The sequence below is a fragment of the Pangasianodon hypophthalmus genome, chromosome 23 (assembly GCF_027358585.1).
Source record: "Pangasianodon hypophthalmus isolate fPanHyp1 chromosome 23, fPanHyp1.pri, whole genome shotgun sequence".
NCBI classification, from domain to species: Eukaryota; Metazoa; Chordata; class Actinopteri; order Siluriformes; family Pangasiidae; genus Pangasianodon; species Pangasianodon hypophthalmus.
The window spans coordinates 5,517,304-5,541,928 of NC_069732.1; the positions used below are offsets into that span (position 1 = coordinate 5,517,304).

A 24,625-nucleotide genomic window follows, 5' to 3' on the forward strand; every position below is an offset into this window, starting at 1 on the left:
TGCAAATATGGGCCTGGAGGCAAGACTAGCTGAAAATGACATGTCCTATACTATTTCTAAGTTATCCTGATACAGGTGCTTTACACTGCTGTTTTTAGGAGGCTCAATGAAATGAAAGGAAACTGCAGCTGTAACAGTACGTTTCAAACAGAACTGTTATCTCCCATCTACAGTGTAGCAGTGCATTTTACCAGTTACCAAATGGATAGCTATATGGCAGAAATAATCTCTATACTACTATTTTTTGCAGGAGACACCATAAAATGGCAGTGAACATTAGCAACAGGAGCAGCAGCTGTAACAGTACGTTTCAAACAGACCTGTTACCTCCCATCTACGGTGTGGAGATGAGTGTGGCACTGGTGGGGAACATACTGGCACTGTGGCTGCTTGTGACTAAGGAGAAGAAGAACTGGCACATGGGAGTGGTGTTCTCCTGCAACCTGGTCATCAGTGACATCTTTTACGCCCTCACTCTCCCCCTTCTTATCCATTACTATTCAAGAGGACGGATCTGGAAATTTGGTGATGCTCTCTGCAAAATAGAGCGCTTTCTCTTCACCTGTAACCTCTACGTCAGCATTTACTTCATCATGTGCATCAGTGTTCATCGATACCTGGCCATTGTTCATCCAATCTTCACACGCAAACACATTCAACCAAAACATGCCAAGATCATCAGTGTGTTCGTCTGGATCTTTGTGGCAAGCATTTCATCTCCAATCCTCTACTTTTCAGGTATCAAGAAGGACAGATGTTCCTTATTTGCAAATCTCAACAGTAAATCAAACAGGTCTACCTACAGGGTGTTTGTGGCTGTTACAGGCTGTTTGGTCCCATTTGTAGTTACTTTTGCATCCTATTTTGGTGTAATATGGGTGGTTTTTAAAAATGCAAATATCACCTCACTGCAGAAGAAAAAAGTGGCTCTGATTGTGGGTTTAGGCTGCGTCCTGTACGCTGTGTCTTTTGTCCCCTATCACATTCTGCAAATACTGATCTTTAAACTGTGGGAAGAAGGTAAGACTAATTGTTATGTGCGTAATGGATACCAAGTGTCAAAGGCGTTAGCCTGCCTGAACATGTGCCTCCATCCCATCCTGTACATGGCTGTGTTTGACAGTATCAGGGCAGTGTGCTCAAGAAGGAGCTCAAATGTATCAAACTTACAAATCACAGTTGGAGAACACTCGTCAAAGGACTTTGCATTGAAATCCAGAGACTGAGATTGGAGAAGATTTTGTTTTCCTGCAACATTTGTGTTGATTTGGATGAATGTTTGGGGTCATTATCATGTTGAAAAATTCATCTATGGCCAAATATTACCCTTCTGGAAGAGGCAACCAGATTTTGGGCTAAAATATTACTGTAGTTAGTAGAATTTATAATACATTCAATATTCACAAGCTGTTAAACAGCCCCAAAAGGTCAATGTTGCACCTCCAGTTTTATTTTACAGTGGGTTTGGGGGATTTTCCTTGTATGCAGTTGATATTTTCGCCACGTGTTTCTTTTGGTATCATCTAAACTGATTACAACGGTAGATCCAGTGATGAGAACACTGGAACAGCTCTCAGGAACAGCTTTTTTGTGCAACTCTTCCAAACAGTTTGTGGGGTTTAATAATTGAATTTGAAACTCAACAACCCCAAGAATCAAATAAACTGTACAATTCTGATTCTGTAAACTTGTGTTCTTCATCTGTTTTAGTTTCAACTTTAGCTCATCTACTTTCAAGCTTTCAAATTAACAAGTAGAGTGATATTGGTCTACATTTGATTATTTATAACCTCAAGTAAATGCTGTAATTAGAGAGTGGCTATCCTGTAATATTTTTTTTTACCAGCCATTATTTACAATGTGTGTATATATCAGCTATAACATTAAAACCACTGACAGGTAAAGTGAATAACATTGATTATCTCATTACAATGGCATCTGTCAAGTGATGGGATATATTAAGCAGCAAGTCAACAGTCAGTTCTTGAAGTTGATTTGTTGGAAGCAGAAAAAATGTGCAAGCATTAGGATCTGAGCAACTTCGACAAGGGCCAAATTGTGATGGTTGGACGACTGCGTCAGAGCATCTCCAAAACAGCAGGTCTTGTAGGGTGTTTGCGGTATGTAGTGGTTAGTACCTACCAAAGGTGTTCCAAGGAAGGATAACCGGTGAACCAGTGACAGGGTCATGGGCACCCAAGGCTCATTGATGCACGTGGGTAGAGACAGCTGGGTGGCACCAGGATGTACTATGGGAAGAAGGCGAGCCGGCGGAGGCAGTGTGATGCTCTGAGCAATGTTCTGCTGGGAAAACTTGGGTCCTGGCATTCATGTGGAAGTTACTTTCACATGGACCACCTACCTAAACATTGTTGCAGACCAAGTACACCCATTCATGGCAACAGTATTCCCTAATGGCAGTGGCCTCATTCAGCAGGATAATGCGCCCTGCCATACTGCAAAAGGGGGACCTACACAATATTAGGCAGGTGGTTTTATTCTTATGGCTGATCAGTGTATGTATGTTTGTATGTATATATATATATATATATATATATATATATATATATATATATATATGTATATATATATATATATATATATATATATATGTATGTATGTATACCGATCAACCATAACATTATGACCACCTGCCTAATATTGTGTTGGTAGGTGGTATGTGTCAAAATAGCATCCACGTGAATGCCAGGACCCAAAGTTTCCCAGTAGAACATTGCCCAGGGCATCACACTGACTCTGCCAGCTTGCATTCTTCCCATAGTACATGCTGGTGCCATCTTTTCCCCAGATAAACGATGCACACGCACCCAGCCTTCCACATGATGTAAAAGAAAGACAGGTCTGTGGCTACACAGCCCCATACACAGCAAGCTGCGATGCACTGTGTGTTCTGACACCTGTCTATCTTTCTATCATCCAGCTTTAACTTTTCAGCAATTTGTGCTACAATGGCTCTTCTGTGGGATCAAACCAGACGGACTAGCCTTCACTCCCCATGCACATCAGTGAGCCTTGGGCACCCATGACCCTGTCGCTAGTTCAGCGGTTGTCCTTCCTTGGACCATTTTTGGTAGGTACTAACCACTGCATACAGGGAACACCCCACAAGGCCTGCCTTTTAAAGATGCTCTGACCCAGTCATCTAGCCATCACAATTTGGCCATTGTCAAAGTCTCTCTAATCCTTACGCTTGCCCATTTTTTCTGTTTCCAGCACATCAACTTCGAGAACCAACTGGTCACTTGCTGCCTAATATATCTCAACCCTTGACAGGGGCTATTGTAAGGAGATAATAAATAATATTCACTTCACCTGTCGGTGGTCATAATGTTATGGCTGATCAGTGTATATGTGTGTGTGTGTGTGTGTGTATGTGTTTGTGTGTGTGTGTATTGGAATGATAGATTGGAATGAAACCAATAAATATATGGTGTGCTCTGTGTGCTGTGAAAAACATAAATAGAACTTCGTAAGGTGTCCAGAGTTTGTTTGTTATGTTTTTCTGGTCTGAATGTGGTTAATCACACAGTTTCCTCAAGAGACCACTGTGCTATTCTATAGGTCCATTAAGTCTAAGCCGATGTTGGACCTAAATCTGTTACCATGCTAAAATGCAAAGCCAATACATTACCCTCTTGTGTCATATTGAAGTATTTTACAGCATTTTAAATATCATGACACAGTAAGAGTTCCTTTTGAAGCAGTTATTGCAGGTTGTTGTAGGTGTATGATAGGAATTTACAATTTAGGGATTTCTAAAAAAAAAAAAAAAAAGCCCTGTCACCGCATATAGCCTTCCCGTATGGTCTAGCCCAGGAAATGAATGAGATTTTGACCACAGCATCACTTTCAACTATGTATTTTTTTTTTTTTTTTTTGAGCGCTTTACCAAGCCAAAACTGGGTTACTGAGTCCTTTAATAACCTCAATGTCACTGCTGGCCTGAAAATAATCCCCCAACAAATAATAAAATACATACCTAACAGTGTTGCTGTGGTCAAAATCTCACAACTAGCCCAAAGCCTGAAAAACAGCCTCAGAAACAGCATATAAGCTTTGTAAACATATTGTAGTAACTCTGGATGGCCTTTCAGTTACATCATGTGTAGACCTTGGTGTTATTGATTGCGATTGCTGTAGTGGCTTTTGGGGCTGCGGTTGCCACGAGCACCTTCATACTCAGGACTCCATCAGTGGACAGTGGATAGATTTTAACCAACCGGACTTCTTGCAAAAACTGTGATGAATTTATTGGTTGCACAATTGCACTATTTGTCCATATAGTACACAATAAAAAAAAGGGATTTATTTATAATTGCACTATCCGTTAGCACCCAGATGAGGATGGGTTCCCTTTTGAGCCTGGTTCCTCTTAAGGTTTCTTCCTCATATCATTTCAGGGAGTTTTTCCTTGCCACCGTCACCTCTGGCTTGCTCATTAGGGATAAATTCACAGGATAAATTCACATATTTACAATATATTTTTTGTGAATCCATTTGTTTCTGTAAAGCAGCTTTGTGACAATGTCCATTGTTAAAAGCGCTATACAAATAAAATTGAATTGAATTGAATTATCATTGATTCCAGTCTCCAATCCAAGATGTATTCCCACACACAGTGTTCCCAGGATAGGTTCAGGGTCCACTGCAACCTCACAAGAATAAAGCAGTTACTGAAGATGAATGAATGAATAAATCAATCAACTGAGGGAATATTTTTGGAAGAATGGTGTTTCATCCCTCCAATACATTTCCAGAGACTTTTGGAAGCCATGCAAAGGCATAAAATGAACCTGTTCTGGAGGACGTTGATGGCCCCACTTTCTTTATTAATTTTTAAGTAAACCTTAACTATACAAAGAGAGACATACAGTATACGGCATCAGTGGCTGCAATAGTACAAACAAGAAATAAAAAGCCACTTTTGCCAGAGTAGATGTGGTGACTTGATGAACATATACCCATAGAGGACACAGGCTATCTGGGCAGAATCTGTGAACAGACTACTAGAGAGTTGGGAGACAAACTCAGTACTAATACCAAACATTTTACCAAGGCAGATTCAAGGTATGTAAGATATTACTTTATACAACAATAATATGCGTTATGCGGTAGCTTTTTCCTCACTGTATGGTCTGCTATTAAGCTTACAGGAAGTATAAGTGGTATTACTTGGTATTTGGTTTTTTTCCCGTTCACTTCCTTTGCACATATTTCAACCTTCTTCTATATTCAATAACAGTAACTCAATAAATAAACAACAGACCTGATTCTGATTTTGATTAATAGCATACAAACTACAAAAGGAAGAATACTGTTTTGCTTTAAATTTTCAGTGTTGTTCAAGTGATATGTAATATTATACCACAGCATGGTTCAATGTTCGAATCTGATTGATCAGAATGTGTGCATTATTTTCGTATAACAGCACAGGTAGTTCTGGCTGTAACATGAACGTTAACATTAATGAGCTCATTCTAATATGTTATTGTGATTGTGTATAGTAACAGCTCAGGCACAGGGATTTATAATCTAAGACTAATAATAAACGGATTTAAAAATGGGTTGTTGTTCAACAAAGTCATTCTGATAATCATTGATATGGTGAAGTGTTTTCTTCAGAGAAGTTTATTTAACATTTATGCAAGAGGTCTGATATATTATGAATATATGTCGGCACGCTCTGTGCTGACCTCGTGATATCTTTTGTTCCTCCTCTGTTCTGTTCTGATAAACATGTTCTGAGCACGGACACTCCGGGACATAATCTCACTTTGTGAAACACGTCAACCGCCACTTCTGTTCTCTGCTGACGCCTTCTTCTGACACCTTTGTTTCTGCAGATATTGCATATAGATAACTCAGAATACTACACCTTTTTTGTATAAATACTCCCTGTATGCCTAAGTAAACTCTGAAGAGCTTTGCTACTCAAACACTGACTTTGTGTGTTTCTTTGGCACTCTCTTCCCTGGGCGGTACAGAGGTTATGGCAGCAGCACCAACACAGACTTCTTCCTGATTCTAAGTGAACACAGGAAAATCTATCAAAGTCTCTGATTTCTTGGTAAAATGACAGGATGCGCTGTGTGTGTGTGTCTTAGGGTGGTGGAGTGGTAAGTGGCAGCTGACAGCTCTGAATGCTTGGATGTTGATCATAGCTATAAGGTAGCTGAGGACAGGAACTAACTAACTCTCAGACGTTCCACAAGATTAATTCTAACTATAAACTGTTAACAGACAATCTTGCTTTTATACATCAGTTCTATAAACAAGAAATTAATATTGAGTAACTGACATTTTGGACACAATATGACCAAATGTTTTGATTATATTTGCTCCACTAATGGAAATAGATCCCAAAGAAGCTACACTCACCTTATAGCCCGTTAGCTATAACTGACTAGCTCACACTGATTTGTACATTCCCGTTAAAGGGTCTTCCGGTGAAATTGGCTTCCCTTCTTCTTTTTCATCTTCATCTGATGACTTTTCATAATTAAAGTCAAAATTTGTGTTCATGACAAATGTATCATTTGGAAGTGGAATTTTCTGTGGCAAACACAGACGAGTGGCGTGATACAAACAGTGAAATGTCCCTGCTGAGTTATACTAAATATAAGCACTCTCGAAACGCTGCTCGACCAATCAGATTAGTGGAATGGAACTAATTATTGTATAGTAATAAATTGTAAATATGCATGCTTCTGAACATGTGTACATGTGTACATGAACATCTGAGCATGTGTTTTAAACATGTGGTTATTTGTTCTTTGCCACTTCCGTTGCAGAGTTCTAAGCCTACTTCTGCATTCGTTCTTAGGAACTAGCAGCACTATTACAGCAAAATTACATACATAACATACCAGATGGCAAATACAATAAGTTACAAAATACACAAGCAGCTTTGCACAAATAGGTTAGGCCAAGACTATGCTTAAAAGAATAGTTTTGTAAAAAGTCTCTGTGCCTCAAATTTTAGTTTTTACAGTAGAGAGGCTCAAGACCACATGGTAGCATCATGGAACTGCATGCTCAAAACATCATTTTCATTAACTGACATTTCATTTCTATTTGGCCATCAAAATATTACAAATTACCCTAACATGTCTGAATAAAGAATGCAAAGTTATTTTTAAAAGCTTAAACATTTAACCTTGAAATGAAAATATGAAACTGACTACATTGATGACAGGGGAATTACAATGTAATTACGCAATTAAATACAGTGCATGAATCTCGCTAAAGTTAAATGTTTAGAACACTTAATAAATAGCTCATTATGGCTTCTTAAGCATGTAAAACAGTGTTTTAATTGTGTCTAACTTTTGGAAGCAAATATGTGTCTGGAGGCAAGACTAGCTGAAAATGACATGTCCTATACTATTTCTAAGTTATTCTGATACAGGTGCTTTACACTGCTGTTTTTAGGAGGATCAATGAAATGAAAGGAAACTGCAGCTGTAACAGTACGTTTCAAACAGAACTGTTATCTCCCATCTACAGTGTAGCAGTGCATTTTACCAGTTACCAAATGGATAGCTATATGGCAGAAATAATCTCTATACTACTATTTTTTGCAGGAGACACCATAAAATGGCAGGGAACATTAGCAACAGGAACAGCAGCTGTAGCAGTACATTTCAAACAGACCTGTTACCTCCCATCTACGGTGTGGAGATGAGTGTGGCACTGGTGGGGAACATACTGGCACTGTGGCTGCTTGTGACTAAGGAGAAGAAGAACTGGCACATGGGAGTGGTGTTCTCCTGCAACCTGGTCATCAGTGACATCTTTTATGCCCTCACTCTCCCCCTTCTTATCAACTACTATTCAAGAGGACAGATCTGGAAATTTAGTGATGCTATCTACAAAATAGAGCGCTTTCTCTTCACCTATAACCTCTACGTATGGCCATCGATACCTGGCCATTGTTCACCCAATCTTCACACGCAAACACATTCAATCTTTGTGGCAAGCATTTCATCTCCAACACTCTACTATTCAGGTATCAGTGAAGACAGATGTTCCTTATTTGCAAATCAAGATAATAAATCAAACATCCCATCCTGTACATGGCTGTCTTTGACAGTATCAGGGCAGTGTGCTGTAGAAGGAGCTCAGATGTATCAAACTTACAAATCACAGTTGGAGAACACTCATCAAAGGACCTTGCATTGAAATCCAGAGACTGAGATTGGAGAAGATTTTGTTTTCCTGCAACATTTGTGTTGATTTGGATGAATGTTTGGGGTCATTATCATGTTGAAAAATTCTAATATTTTAGGCTAAAATATTACTGTAATTAGTAGAATTTATAATACACTCAATATTCACAAGCTGTTAAACAGCCCCAAAAGGTCAATGTTGCACCTCCAGTTTTATTTTACAGTGGGTTTGGGGGATTTTCCTTGTATGCAGTTGATATTTTCGCCAAATGTTTCTTTTGGTATCATCTAAACTGATTCCAGCTGTAGATCCAGTGATGAGAACACCGGAACAGCTCTCAGGAACAGCTTTTTTGTGCAACTCTTCCAAACAGTTTGTGGTGTTTACTAGTTGAATCTGAAACTCGACAACCCCAAGAATCAAATAAACTGTACAATTCTGATTCTGTAAACTTGTGTTCTTCATCTGTTTTAGTTTCAACTTTAGCTCATTTGCTTTCAAGCTTTCAAATTAACATGTAGAGTGATATTGTTCTACATTTGATTATTTATAACCAACATTTTACCAGCCATTATTTATAATGCGTGTATATATCTTGAAGTTGATTTGTTGGAAGCAGGAAAAATGTGCAAGCGTAAGGATCTAAGCCACTTTGACAAGGGCCAAGTTGTGATGGCTGGATGACCATGGAAAGGTTTTGTATATATACAAATCAGCCATAACATTAAAACCACTGACAGGTGAAGTGAATAACATTGATTATCTTGTTACAATGGCACCTGTCAAGGGATGGGATATATTAAGCAGCAAATGAACAGTCAGTTCTTGAAGTTGATGTGGTGGAAGCAGGAAAAATGTGCAAGCGTAAGGATCTAAGCCACTTTGACAAGGGCCAAATTGTGATGGCTGGATGACTGGGTCAGAGCATCTCCAAAACAGCAGGTCTTGTGGGTTGTTCATGGTATAAATAAATCCATAGACTGAGACTGCAAACCATTTTTAACCATTGGTGTTTAATAATTAAGTTTGAAACTTGACAACCACAAGAATCAAATACTCTGTACAATTCTGATACTGTAAACTTGTGTTCTTCAGCTGTTATAGCTTTAGCTTTAGCTCATCTACTTTCAAGCTTTCAAGTTAACATGTAGAGTGGGTATTGGTCTACATTTGATTTTTTAAAACCTCAAGTAAATGCTGTAATTAGAGAGTGGCTATTCTAAAGTTTCTCAACCTTGGAGTCAGTGCTCCACAAGAACTCGCCTTAGATTTTTACCAGCCGTTATTTATAATGTAGTTCTATACATATAAACTTGATTCATCCAAATTTTTTAAAATAATAATTACAACGTTACAATAATTACTTCATCTATAGTTGGTTTCTAGTTCATCATTAATTGTAGGGCAATTTGTTATTTATTTTAGGATTGACTGTTAGACTGAAATATTTTACTATAGTAAAATGCAAAGCCAATACATTACGCTCTTGTGTCATATTGAAGAAATTTACAGCAGTTCAAATATCTTGACACAATATGATTTTCTTTTTAAGCAGTTGTTGCAGGTTTAAGAAAATCATATCCTGTTGAGTGCATACCAAGCCAAAGTATAATATTATTTCCTTTATTTTTGAACATGCTATATAAGTGGGTTGTAAATAATTACATCTCACAATCTCAATTCAACCTCTGCAAGAAGGTTTCAGTAGCCTTCTGTGTGAGGAGTTTATGACAGAACCCTGGCTGTCTCCATACTGGACCTAAAAGTCATTCTACCATACTCTGTGTAGTGCACTTCTGTAGGGAGTAGGGCACTGAATCCAAAAAGAGCCAATGGTTGAATTCTAAATGGCCCTTTATTGGACATACAGTGCACGATACTCAATCAGACGTTTAAGTGTAGGTGCACCAACATTGTACCTTCACTTACTGACCATTTATCATTTACATTTATCATATAGATGTTCTTTGTAGATACACAATAACAGACACTGTGCTATGTGCAGTGTATCAGCCCCCCTATATACCCTGTTCATAAATGCAAAGGGGCCACAATACAAGCATCACTGACAAGATATGATTTAGACTGTAGTTTATTATCAGTACAGCGGTGACACTAACATGCATGTAGTGCTGAATGTACCAGGTACAGCTGTGTTACTGGGTCTTTCTAAAAACTTCAGTGATACATTGAAAATTGTCAACAACAAAAAATATACAGTCAACAGTGTTGCTTTGGTTAGAAACTTCATGCACAGAAATTTCATGGGCTAGTCTACACAGGGCAGCTGTTTGGGGTAATAGGGGTGGTAACCATGCCATAGAAATTTTAGAAATCCCTAAAACGTAATTTCCTGTGCTATGCCTACAATAACATTTAACTGTCTGCTGCCATCTACTGAATGTAAGAAAACAATAGAATAAAATGCACTGAATATAACATGCATGTTTTTTTTTTTTTTACAAATTCATGTCATTAATTAATTATGTTCTCCTGCATTGTTTTGCTTTAATAGAATTTCAACCTACTTAACCTACTTAAGAGAAGCTGTAGGAGCAATCACTGCTGAGATAAAACATGAACTAGCATCTACACAACAGAGGCTGTCCTAACAGGAACAGCCCTGTGGTGGCAATGTTAACAAACAGTGTAATCTGATGAATGAGTGAGATATTCCTCCATTAGTGACTGCACTCTGCCTAAAGATATACTTGTGCCATGTGAAAACGTTCATATGCTTCTTGGATATACTGCTGTAAATGTGAATAACACTGATTATCTCGTTACACTGGCACCTGTCAAAGGGTGGGATATATTAGACAGCAAGTGAACAGTCAGTGCTCGAAGTTTAAGTGGTGGAAGCTGGAAAAATGGGCAAGCGTAAGGATCTGAGTGACAAGAGCCAAACTGAGATGTCTAGATGACAGGGTCAGAACATCTCCAAATCAGCAGGTCTTGTGTTGTGTTCCCAGTATGCAGTGGTTAGTACCTACCAAAGTGGTCCAAGGAAGGACAGCCAGTGAACCGGTGCATCATGGGTGCCCAAGGCTCATCGACGCGCATGGAGAGCGAAGGCTAGCCCGTCTGGTCCAATCCCACGGAAGATCTACTGTAGCAGAAATTGCTGAAAAAGTTAAAGCTGGTTATGATAGAAAGGTGTCAGTACACACAGTGCATTGCAGCTTGCTGCATATGGGGCTGCATAGCTGAAGATTGGAAAGAATGCCCATGCTGACCCCTGTCCACCCCCAAGAAGCACCTAAAATGGGCACGTGAGCATCAGAACTAATAATAAAATATTAGATGAGTCATATTTACATTTATTTATTTATCCAAAACAATTTGCAAATGAGGCAGAATATAGTCCAAACAAAGAGCTGATAAAGCAGCTGACAGCAATACAATGCTATGCTTTACAAACTGAGCAGGACCAAGTGTAGAGAGCTACATACCACACTTACACAAGAGCAATGCGATGCAAATGTGCAAATATGTTTCAATAGAGAAGTATCTACCAGCGATAACAAAGCAAAGGTAGTCAAAGAACACACCACTCAAGGAGACTGGACTAAAACATTTGCATTTTTAAGAGATAGTAATCTAAGCCCACACTGACTGCATTTGAAAAGAAAACTTCAAATGATAAGCTCAAAAGACAAAGTAGAAAACAGCAACAGGCAAGCACACATAATGCTGAGAGTATTTCTGCATCATTGCAATCCATATTGATGACAGCTGTATGATACTTACTTCTGATTGAATGTGATTTGAATTATAAAAGGGTGTGTACATTTATGCAACCAGGTTATTGTTTTTATTATAAGTTTTTTATTTTTCCTATTTTTCCCTAAAATGTTTCTGATCGTTTTTCATTCAATTTTTATACGTTGTAATTTCACACTGAGGGTGGAAAAAGTTCTGACATGATTTATCTTGGTTTCATTTTTTTACACCACAAAAACCTGCCATTTTAATACGGGTGTTTTTATATCCACTGTATATTACTGGCATTCAAAAATTACTGCATACCGAAAGAAAATTTTAAATGTGAACCAGTGTTGTGGTTAGAGATGTGATTTTTTAAATCCCGTATTACATTCATTCTTTCACAGTTTTCAGTATCATTATAACTAAATGACGTGTATAATAGAGCAAATGCAAGATAAAGTAAATAAGATAAGATAAAGCACTTTTAAACTTGCCCAAATACAAGTTTGGGCAAGTTTAAAAGTAATAATAATAATAATAATAATAATTATAATAATAATAATAATAATAATAATAATAATGCATTTTATTTAATGGCGCCTTTCAAAACACCCAAGCACATCACAAGCAGGCAAAAATAAAAATAAAAATACAAATCACTACACAAGACGAAAGCACACAACAAACACTCAGCATATACAAATAAAATACAGTAAAGACTCAGTAAAACATATTATAAAAAAGATCATGTAGTCTAATTAATTTTGAATTCACTGTAAGCAAACATGAGTTTGCAATAAAATTCCTGACAGGAAGAATATGTGTATCTATCACATATAAATTCCAGGGGAATACTTCAACACTTTTGCAAGCCACTGTATATGTCAGAAATAAACTCTCCATTACTATGTTTTGCAGGAGGCTCAGTAAAATTAGAGGCAAGCATGAGCAGTAGCAGCTGTAACATTAACATTTCAAAAGGAACTGTTACCTCCCATCTACGGTGTGGAGATGAGTGTGGCACTGGTGGGGAACATACTGGCACTGTGGCTGCTTGTGACTAAGGTGAAGAAGAACTGGCACATGGGAGTGGTGTTCTCCTGCATCCTGGTCATCAGTGACATCTATTACGCCCTCACTCTGCCCTTTCTTATCAACTACTATTCAAAAGGATTGAAGTGGGAATTTGGTACCTGGCTATCGTGCATCCCTTCTTCACACATGAGCACATTCACTTAAAACATGCCAAGATCATCAGTTTGTTCATCCCATTTGTAGTTACTTTTGCATCCGATATTGGTGTAATAGTGGCTGTTTTTTTAAAAATGCAAATATCACCTTGATACAGAAATAAAAAGTGTCTCTGATTGTGGCCTTAGTCTGCGTCCTGTACACTGTGTCTTTTGTACCCTATCACATTCTGCAAATATGGTACTTTAAAGTGAAAGAAGAAAGAAATACTAATTATTATTTGTGCAACGGATGCCTAGCATCAAAGGCCTCCACCCCATCCTGTACATGGCAGTGTTTAACAGCATCACATGCTGTAGAAGGAGCTTAAATTAATATTTATGAATATTTTTAACAACAAAAACTGCAACACTCTGTAAGGCTTAGATTTGCAATAGGTTACTTTGGTATAATCGTACCTTTTTCTGTTAGTCTTTTGGAAAATGTGGTAAAACTGAGCATGATAAAATGATAAATGATAAAATTATAACATTTCCTATTTCCTGTTACGTGAAGCTTAGGCTCTAAAAGTGAAATAGTCATTTTGATCTCTCATAATATATGTCTCACAGCAAAATGAGTAAAATAATAACCGAGAGAAAAAAAGTTCTCCTGTTTATCATAGTGATATTTAAAACTGATATCATGACTGGTTCCACAAAATTGCCCATAGCTGTGATTGGGTGTGTGAATGTGTGTGCATATCTCCCTGGTGTCCCATCCAAGATTTCCCAGAGTAGGCTCTGGATCCACTGCAACCCTGATCAAGAAAAAGCGATTACTGAAGATGACTAAATGAATGAATGACTCACAATCTGTGAATATTAATTACTATGAAGTAACAACAGTGATGGTAGAAGTGCAGACAAGCCACTGGTTGGAATATGAATGGGGCAGCATGTAACTCTTAGCATGGCAGCTGTATTAGTAAAAAAGAGGGAACCGTCTTGTTGGTAAAGCATGACTTATTAGATTCTTATACTGATGCATACACAGTAGCCAGAGCAACTTTTTTTTTTCATATTTCATATTTTCCCTGAACTTGAGCTATTTTTGTCAATATCATTTGTTTGAAATGTCATTTTGTCACTCCATTTCTGGTTTATGGGTCTTTCCCAATTCAAGTAGACAGGAGCTTGGTCTTGTATGACTTAAAATAAAAATAATGCCTAGGAGATTTACCAAGATGACCACCGAGTGGACCGAGTGAAGGACTTTGGAGACAGTAACAAAGTAACTAACAGAGAGAGCTGCAAGTAAAAACAAGAGTTTAGTACTCAGTGCTAGTATACCTAGTCTGTATAAACTTATTGTGTGACATGTAATGTAAAGGACACTTGAAGGGCCTAGTTGTTGTATTCTGAATAGTCTGATTTACTCACAAGTGCTACGGTAGCTCCATGGGCTGCAGTAATGACTACAACCAATAGAACAGAATGCATAATAAGTCAACTCAACATATTTACAGAGGTCATAAATTATGTACACAGCTGCTGCCACCCAGCTCACCTTCCCATATGAATGCCTCTCCTGTCAAAATTCCCTGCAACCATTTTCCATGTCTTCTAGATCCATAACAGTATCAAATGCACTCTTTGCAGAATTAAATGTTGGATCAGACAGAATTTTGGCTAGGCAAGGCCCCACTCTCCATTTCGGTTTTAGTAAGGTATATTCAATTTCGCCTTTTGTTTTCAATTTGGATTAGTCCATTTTAAGGCATACAGTACAAACACTAATGTATCTTCTCACTCATACACTTACAGTACACTGAACTTCCTGCTGCTGTTAAATGAGGCGTGCATTTGTTTCCCTTTCTAGACACACTCGTCAGGTTTGTACAACCACAGAAACACAGGATGTATGAAGAGCGGTTTACTCATCATCCACTGCTGGTGCTGAACGATTTTTCCCTGGAGCATGTGCCATTCAAAAAGAAGAAAATTTCTTCTCGAAAGATGACTTTAGGTGCTAAATCTCTGCTAGCAAGAAGTTTGGAGGGAAAAGGGGTAAAATTAAAGTATTAAGAACGATTTTGAGCTAGACAGTAGTAGGAGGAGCTATGAATTAAAGAATGAAACAAATGAGAAAGGATCAGGGAAAAGAATCATGAGGATCACAAAGTCTGATGAAGCACAGACAAAGACGAAAGATAGGCTAAGCCATTAAAGCAGACCTGAGTGGAGAACATGCAAAGGAGAAAGAAGAATAAAGAGAAAAGGTGAAGGAGCAATTGATGCTGAGATAAAACCTGAACCAGGATCTACACATCAGTGGATGAGCTAGCAGAATTCGACCTGCTGGTGGCAATGATGTCAAATGTTTCTCCTGAGTGAATGAAACATTCCTACTTATTCCTACTTCCTACTACAGCCATGAAAAGATGATATTCTCTCTAAAATTATACAAATTTATATTATACATTTCTTGCATTTTCAGTACTAAATAATTTAGTTTTTCATAAACTGTTATAATTCTCACTGACTAAATTATTTTCGGTGTCTTATATTAGAAAACAAAATGACACATGGAAAAAATGTGAACAGAGGAAATGAAAGTCAGACGAAGGCTAAGAGATGTGTTGATATGACGTAAATGTCACACAGGAAAACCTAGGCGTAGGTGCCATGAGCTATCTGTACACAATTTATGAAAAGATTTTGGGTGAACTAACGGTCCTACTGGTGAGCAGGGAGACAATTTCATCTATACATTCTCAAGGTATGAGATGCTTTTTCTAGATTCTAATCTGTATCTGATTTTATACTTAAAATATTTTTTGATATGTAGTTTACGAATGGAAAAATGTTTAAAGCAGCTTCACTTGTGCCGAGAGATTTTTTATGCTTATTGAAAATTATTTAGTGTATAAAACAATGATTTTTTTTTTTTCCTATTTCCATTGTCTACAACAATCGAAAATTCTCCTTGGCAGACATTTTGGTAGAGAGAAACCCAGCCATGAATTAAAAGAAAGAACATTTAAATTGTGACAAAAAAAATAATCTCAATGACAAACATATGAGTGACTGGTCATGGTTGATGGCTTAAGCATACAGCTTGAAGCCATCAGCCATGACCATGAAAATCTCTGAGAGTATTTGAATATTTTTTTTTTAATGTCTGGTGTTTTATGGTGTTTCAGATTAACTGTTAGATTAACTGTTGAAGTGTTTTATCAGATCTCCAAACCTTTTCTCAATTTATTGTATAACATATCAATTTCACAACTTCACACATGGGTTTAACTTGCTTCAGATAGTGAGGCTTTATCAAGAGCAGAGTTGGTGGAGTTGCTATTTTTTTTTAGATGTGTGCCAAGTAACAGTAAAAGAAAAAAAAACTCCAGTTTGATTGCTATTTAATAGTGGTATTGCTAAGTTTGGTTTTGTTGTGTGTGTGTGTGTGTGTGTGTGGGTGTGTGTGTGTGTGTGTGTGTGTGTGTGTGTGTGTGTGTGTGTGTGTGTGTGGGTGGGTGGGTGGGTGGGGGGGGAGATGAACACACACGTAAGACAGCTACCACCTGGGAAGCATGAAGGCTAACATCTGCTTCTGTCGAGCTTCCTTTTCAAACCGTTGCTCATGTTGAGGTGCAGAGTGGCATAACACACTTGAAGGAAAGTGCTACCTCTCTCTCTCTCTCTCTACCCTCTTCCACATACATGAGCTCACAGACACACATGATAGGCTGCTGTTGCTGTGATTGATAGTGTTTAATATCCCTCCCACCCTGAAAGCACAGCAAATTTTGCTCACTTTGCTCTTAGCAACAGATAGTCGTGACATTGAACTCGTAATCTCCTGATGATAGGGTGAACGCATTTCTGTTTCCATTCTCCCAGGAGCCCCGTTTTTACATTTTTACCATCCAAAGAGACCACAGTCCCATCCGCTCATTTTCTGTTGGCTCACAAAACCAAAACAACATTAACCTAGATAAGTCAGTGAGATGTGAAAGTACCTGCTATCAGAAGGAAGTATTTCACATCCCGCATTCTTTCCCCTTCAGTGAATTAGCTATAAGGCTGTGCAAATTTTATTATGCTTTGGTCTGACTGCTTTATCTGAAAAACCAGAAAAGTGTCTTTATCAGGTCTCTCCCGTATTGCTGTAAAAAGGGGTTAGAAATCTTAAATACTATAGCTAAACTGTAGATGACAGCACCTTAGCATCAGTGCTTTATGATTTTAATGTTTAATGAAGACCATTAGGCCAATTTCCATTACGAAGCTTTTTTTCCCCCAGCAGTATAATAAAATCTAGTAGGCTTCAATAACATTTTAAATCCTATTTAACCAGTGTAAACATAATCTTATAACGGATTAGATAATAAATCCCATGCTTCATTACATTCCCTCCTAATGTCATGTGCGTGACCATGAGTAAAATTGCCTTTATGACTTGTGATAACATAATGGCCAAGTTCAGGATTATGTTCCTTTAGTGTTCCATGCACAAGATCTCATGCCCACCATATCCTGTGTGACAACATCTTGAGCTATGAATCACATAGTCACATGTTACAAATTTTTTCCACCATCTGTCATCTGTTCACTTACAGATTCATGTGGTCTTGGGCTAAAAGATGCTAAATTTCTAGTTTTTCTTGTCTAGAGTACCCTCCATGTGCCATGTACATGGAAGTTATGATGTGGAAATATGTTGTTTTTGGGACACAATGATCCTACAAAGTAATAGGATCTTTCCACATTGTGTTGCATCTGTTGTATAGCACTGTAGCTCTTTCTTCATTAAAAATATTTAAAGATTTTTTTTATTTTAAAAGATCATTAGCTGTGCCATGCGAAGAGAGCATGTGAACTGTGTTATTATTAATCATTTCTATAATATCCAAACTTCTTTCAATTTTTTTATGAATCCCCATACTTTTCCTGGTCTGGAAAATAACGCATTTTAACCTTTTAATGCCACTGTTTATTATTCAGTTATTCACATAAAGCATACTATTCAGTAACTAGTATGAATTATTTAGTAAGCATTGTGGTCCTTATTTATCAGAGCTGTGCAAAACCAAGCACAGATCTGAGTACACAAAATGATGTACAAACAAATCTGTGCCCGACTCATGAACGTGTCGGTATTAACAGGAGCAATGATTCGAGAGAAAATGATGAATCAGCTTCAGCTGCATGGACGCAAGCTCCCTCCTATTATTTTACATCATAAGCAAACAGCACAGACCAGATTACCATCATATACATCTCATTTACATGAAATACAATAATACAGGTTGATGCACGTTTTGCGACAGTGAGCAAATAAAAGGAAAGAACTCAGCTAGCTACAGTTATCCAGTGGAAAGATCTGGGGAAAGAAGTAAATGGAGAGGAGAAAATACATTTCAGGGAAGCTAAGCTGATCTGATTTGATCGTACACAACTTTATGCAACACCGTTATGCCTTCGCCAGTAGCCTAAGTGGTGGAGGCATTCTATTCCCGGGTTGTCTGTCCATCCGTCCATGTGTGTGTCCATCCTGAGATTCTCATTAGCGTGATATCTCAAGAATGAGTGGCTGAATGTTTGCAGGCTTTATATGGAATTATTATTGTAACCAGCAGATGAACGGATTCAATTTTGGAATTGATCCTAACAGGGAAAAGGTCACAGCAAGGTCAAATGTCTGAAGTAGGTTTTCTTCAATAGCATCCTTCCTGTTTGAAGCACATTTTAACTGTATTTCAGGCATACAAATTAGTACCAAGAAGGAGCAGACTTATTACAGTCATTTAAGTATCACAAAAAAATAAAAAATACTCTGTACCACTCAGCTAATAACCATGGCAACGTTAGCTATTTAGTGAGGAGGACACTAGTAGCTAAGAAAATTACAATGTTCAGTGGCTAACGCTAAACTTGACATGATTTTTAATCAGGAAATGTGTACACAATCATTTCAGTAAAGTAAAAAAAAAAGACACATTATATTAATTCAATCCACATTCCTGGCACAGTTTTTGCTCGTTTTCAGGTAGCAGTTAGCTAGTAAGCTCTTAATGTTAATTATCAGCTTATAACATAACAACATTCAGCCAACTATGCTGTGGATAAGTTATTTGTTAAAATATAGACAAATGGTTTCCTAATTTAGATCTAAATAATTAATATTACTGGTATGTCAGACACAAAGAGATCATTTGTCTTTGGTGTTTCTCTGATGAGTTAAAAATGTAGTGATGTGTCGATCACGAAGGAGTCAGCTCCCATTTTGGTGAGTGAACAGCTCAGAAAGAACTGCAGAAAATCATCAAAATGAATTTATTTTTAGAATTGACCAGAGTAAAAAGGTTAATATTGCAGTCAGTGGCACCGCTATGATTTTTGGGCCCCCTGACAAATTTCTATGCCTGGCCCCAAGCCCTGACTTCCCAATTATCTGATGAAAGTGTGGGGTTGTGCTGGGCCCCCTGTCTGACCAGGGCCCTTAGAATCGTCCCAGCCTTCCCCCCTGTTACGGCGCCCCTGCTTGCAGTAATGAATTAAGGAATGTGTCAGGGGAAATTTAACAGAGTAAAATGAGTGCATTGAAGATGGTCTAGTCAACTCAAAACATTTAGCATTTTAAGGTGCCATATTAAATGTAGCTTTTCTACAGTGCCTAGTTAATTTTTAATTACATTTATTCTTTGAGTGTGAGTTTTTTTTTCCCCCTAATAAGTTGTGGAATGCATGCTCAAGTAAAGTAGACATGTTTCCAAAACATAACTGAAATTTAATTTATTGGAAAGAACTTGGAAGAGATGAGAAGAAGGATAGGACTAAGTTTGTTGAATGCGAGCATGCACTCAAATCAGCACAGAAACACTAGTATGGCATTTGGGACAGGACTTCTGTTTAACCACCGCCCATTCCCCGGCTGTGTGTGTGTGTGTGTGTGTGTCGTAAGCAGGCAGACCTTAGCACTGCAGACGTCTATGTTGCCAGGTCAGCAGTGATCTTGCCCTATTGTGATTATCAAATGATATGAGTTTATTTATTTATTTATATTTATGTTTGTCTGTGGGCTGGAGGTTGGTATTCATTCATTCATTCATTCATTCATTCATCTTCAGTAACCACTTTTATCCTGTGCACATACACATGTGGATATAATAAAATGTAAATTATCATGAAAAATTGAAATTTAATTGAAAGGGTGTATCATTAGCAATACTGTGCATCTACTGTATATATATATATATATATATATATATATATATATATATATATATATATATATATATACACACACACACACACACACACACACCTGACACCTGACCATCACATCCTTATGTTCTTGTTGACCATCCTGCTCCAGATGTAGTGCCCCCTTTGCTGTTATAATAACCTCCACTCTTCTGGGAAGGTTTTCCACTAGATTTTGGAGAGTGGCTGTGGGGATTTGTGATCATTCAGCCACAAGAGCATTAGTGAGGTCAGGTACTGATGTTGGTCCACTCCAACTTCGGCAAACCATGTCTTCATGGAGCTCGCTTTGTGCACAGGGACATTGTCATGCTGGAACAGGTTTGGGATAATGTGCATCTAATGCAACCTTGATTACAAACAAAGGCATTACTGAAGATAATAATACAAACCACTTTAGAAGCTTATTTAGGAAAAATGGTGGTTCCATTTTTTAATTTTCAGGCAGATCATATAAGTTTAAGCTTCACTTTTGTTGACTGAAATATATTTTTAAAAATAAAAAAAAAAATAATAATAAAAAAATCATACCTTTAGATCTACCACTGGTCTGGTTTCATTGATCAGTAAGGATGAGTTTCCTCAGACCTGGCAACCCTGTCAGCTACGTGGATGGAGGGATCCGAACAAGGTATCGCGGGACAGAGAAGTGTAGTCATAGATATCAGCTTGTTAAATAAATATGTGACTAGTTATTAGAGATTATTTAGTACTATATTAGAGTAGTGTACTCAGTACATTCTTGCTAGTCTTTGGATCTTGTTAATATTTCAGTAGGTATATTATGCTGAGGCATTTCTGTTGAAGCGGCGTGTAACGGTTTCCCGTAGAAAGAAACAGGAGCCTGTGTACTGAAGGGGAAGGGCTGCAGGTCACATTTACTTCTGAGGGTTTTTTTTCTTTTAACCAGGTTCTCACATTGCAAGCATTCTTTAATTTTATATAGTAGCACTGAGCTGCGGGCAAAATAAAAAGAAGAAGAAGGAAAATACATGAAAAATTGAGGGAAGTAAGAGGTAAAAGGTAAGAGCCTGCATGTGTCCACCTGGATATTAAAAAAAAAGAAAAAGAAAAGAAAAGAAATGTGAAACTGAGGGAGAGGAAAAACAGATTTATTTTAAAAAAAAAACTACAAAAAAGTGAAACTGAGGGAGAGAAAAACAGATTTATTGAAAAAAAAACTACATGCATTTTGTTTCAGTTTCTTCAGCCTTATTTACAGGATGATTTTACAGGATTTTTAGTAAAAGTGGAATATTGACTCCTATTGTATTGTATGTTCTGAAGTCTCTCAGTTGTAGTATATCAATACTTTGGTGTGTCTGGAAATATTACGATTGAATGGAAGCTGGGTGACTGATTTAATTTTCCAAAAAAGGCTGTTTTTCCTCAAACATCCGGACAGATTTCCTGCCCTAATCTGAACATTCATTCCTTAAAGATTACTACAGGGCCAGCTTGTGGAGCCCAGCCCAGAGTTTCTCATTACATAGAAATTACTTTGTACTACAATATTCTTGCATGTGTTCTTCAAGAGCAGCTATTTTTTCACTGGATGGTACATTACAACACTAAAATGACAACTGAAACACACCAAATGCGGGATTTCATAGAAAATAAGGTCCATAATACTGTATGCAGAACATTATAAGACTGAGCTCCCTTGAGTTTCAGGCCTCTGCATCTGCACTGATAGGCATTAAAGTTAAATGTTATTGTCTCAATTGTAGTTTATTAGACAAAATACTGTTTATCTAGTGTATAAATGTTACATTTCTAAGTTTGCACTGGAGTAATGAGACTCATGATCGTACATTAGTATTATGTAACAGCATGCTGAAATCATTTTTCAATTTTCAGCAATGTACCTCTATTCCCTTTTATAGTAAAAATGCCAGAAGCTCCAGATTACTTAACAATTACCTACATAATGTAAGTAGAGTAGTATAAACAGTAACAATAAAAATAGCAAAAAATGTTAACAATCACATTTGCTTGTGCAGGAACCTTGTACTAAAATGCGTTAATGGGGTTTAGTTACAACTTGTAATTTGTAAATGTGAATAAGAATGCACAGAAGTGCACATGCTGTATGCATATAACATGTAAATAAGGGATTAGTGGGCAGAGCTTGCTCCCACACAGCTGAAGCTGATTCGTCAATTACTCTTAAATCACCACTTGTTTTATTTTGAGTTTTGGATTTGTGGTTTGTGTGAATTCCTGTGCAGTCATCATCTAGAGCTTAATCCACTCCGAGGATCATTTAATCACACTGACACTGATGCTTCGGTTTGTTCAGGTCCAACTTTAAACTTCACATTTCTGTTTTTGCAGGAGACACCATAAAATATCAGCGAACATGAGCAACAGCAGCAGCAGCTGTAACAGTAAATTTTCAACAGACCTGTTACCCCCCATCTACGGTGTGGAAATGAGTGTGGCACTGGTGGGGAACATACTGGCACTGTGGCTGCTTGTGACTAAGGAGAAGAAGAACTGGCACACGGGAGTGGTGTTCTCCTGCAACCTGGTCATCAGTGACATTTTGTATGCCCTCACTCTGCCGCTTCTCATGGTCTACTATTCAAGTGGACGGATCTGGAAATTTGGTGATGCTCTCTGCAAAATAGAGCGCTTTCTCTTCACCTGTAACCTCTACGTCAGCATTTACTTCATCATGTGCATCAGTGTTAATAGATACCTGGCCATCGGTCATCCGTTCTTCACACGCAACCATGTGCGACCGAAACATGCCAAGATCATCAGTCTGCTGGTGTGGATCTTAGTGGCAAGCATTTCATCTCCAATCCTCTACTATTCAGGTGTCAAGAAAGAGAGATGTTCCTTATTTTCAGATTCAGAACATGAATCTAAAAAGTTTATATACAGGGTGTTTATGGCTGTTACGGGCTGTTTGGTCCCATTTGTAGTTACTTTTGCATCCTATTTTGGTGTAATATGGGTGGTTTTCAAAAATGAGAATATCACATCTTTGGAGAAGAAAAAAGTGGCTCTGATGGTGGGTTTAGTCTGCGTCCTGTACTCCATGTCTTTTGTCCCCTATCACATTTTGCAAATATGGCACTTTAAACTGAAGAAGGAAAATAATATTAATTGTTATGTGCGTAATGGATACCAAGTGTCAAAGGCATTAGCCTGCCTGAACATGTGCCTCCATCCCATCCTGTACATGGCTGTGTTTGACAGTATCAGGGCAGTGTGCTGTAGAAGGAGCTTAAATGAATCTAATTAATCTACTAAATCTTTTTTATTCTCTTAGGTTCACCTTAAATTTTAAATACTTTTTTTTATGGACTTTTATCTGATGTGCATGACCAACACTGTCTAAATAAAGTAATGGGTGTAATAATGGATTTTTTATTATTTTTTTTTTGGTTAATGTAAGCCTGACTAAGCCATAAACGTTAACTAGTTATTCAGATGTCTGGTCTCATTGTAAATATACAGTATACGTTAATTTCAAATAAATAAGTGATGGAAAACATGTGCCTTAGTACTGTTATTTCATTACAATGAAATTGTCATAAAATTCCCACATATTAAGTAGCATCTGAAAGATAGATACAATTAAAGAATAAATGATTAGCAGCCTCATTTTCAAATTCACAGAAGCTACAATGACAGACAATATCCAATTAATTTTTTCCTAATAAATATTTTACAGAATATATGTATATTCTATGCAATACTTTGAGGGAAACTTCTTTCACTTTGTTCCCAACACAACATTTGTCAAAAAATTGTACATATCTTACTCCAGTTCAAATCTCCATAAAGTGATGACTAAACAGATTTACATGAAGGACATTTAATATTAACCAAGTTAATTAAGCAAGTTATTCCTTATGTACCTGTTTGTACATTTTTCACTTGGTATGTTCTGTAATGCCCCCTAAGTATACTTCATTGTTCACAAGGCATATACTGTGATTAGTCCTATCACTTATACAATCTCTAAACAAGAGCTGTAAAGCAGGTACAGCATCAAAAACCATAGCAGTTTTTTATTTATTTATTTTTTTTTTTTGGGTGACTGGTAAACCAAATTTAATTAGAAATTCACTGTATGTTACTAAACAAACTGTTCTTTGTTCAAAAGCTATTTAACTAAATTAATGTCATTAGCAAGCTATTTAAAAAACAATACTGTATTTTTAAATTGAAAAAGCCTGGTGTTCCAATTAAAAACCTTACGTTTTACCAGTAGTTTGTAGTTTGTCATGTAATGGCAAGTCACATTTAAAAAAAAAAGTTCTACCCCAGTT

At 37.4% G+C, this 24,625-nt stretch overlaps 2 protein-coding genes and 1 pseudogene across 3 annotated transcripts; all 3 read left to right on the forward strand.

The window, feature by feature from the left end:
- LOC117595834 (P2Y purinoceptor 11-like) lies at positions 1–1,886 on the forward strand. Its single transcript, XM_053228534.1, has one exon. It carries the CDS (start codon positions 264–266, stop codon positions 1,224–1,226), a length of 963 nt encoding a protein of 320 aa, XP_053084509.1. The 5' UTR covers positions 1–263; the 3' UTR covers positions 1,227–1,886.
- A 5,724-nt stretch (positions 1,887–7,610) lies between these two features.
- Positions 7,611–13,464, forward strand: LOC128317224 (P2Y purinoceptor 11-like; annotated as a pseudogene).
- A 1,528-nt stretch (positions 13,465–14,992) lies between these two features.
- LOC113535910 (P2Y purinoceptor 11-like) lies at positions 14,993–23,844 on the forward strand. 2 transcript variants are annotated; one of them, XM_026929473.3, is made up of 2 exons: positions 14,993–15,849; positions 22,674–23,844. In XM_026929473.3, the coding sequence occupies exon 2, from the start codon at positions 22,699–22,701 to the stop codon at positions 23,590–23,592; it is 894 nt and encodes a 297-aa protein (XP_026785274.1). In that variant the 5' UTR covers positions 14,993–15,849; positions 22,674–22,698; the 3' UTR covers positions 23,593–23,844. The 2 variants fall into 2 exon arrangements, with proteins under 2 accessions (XP_026785274.1, XP_026785275.1); XM_026929474.3 differs by lacking the exon at positions 14,993–15,849 and adding an exon at positions 20,928–21,359.
- The last annotated feature ends 781 nt before the right edge of the window (positions 23,845–24,625 follow it).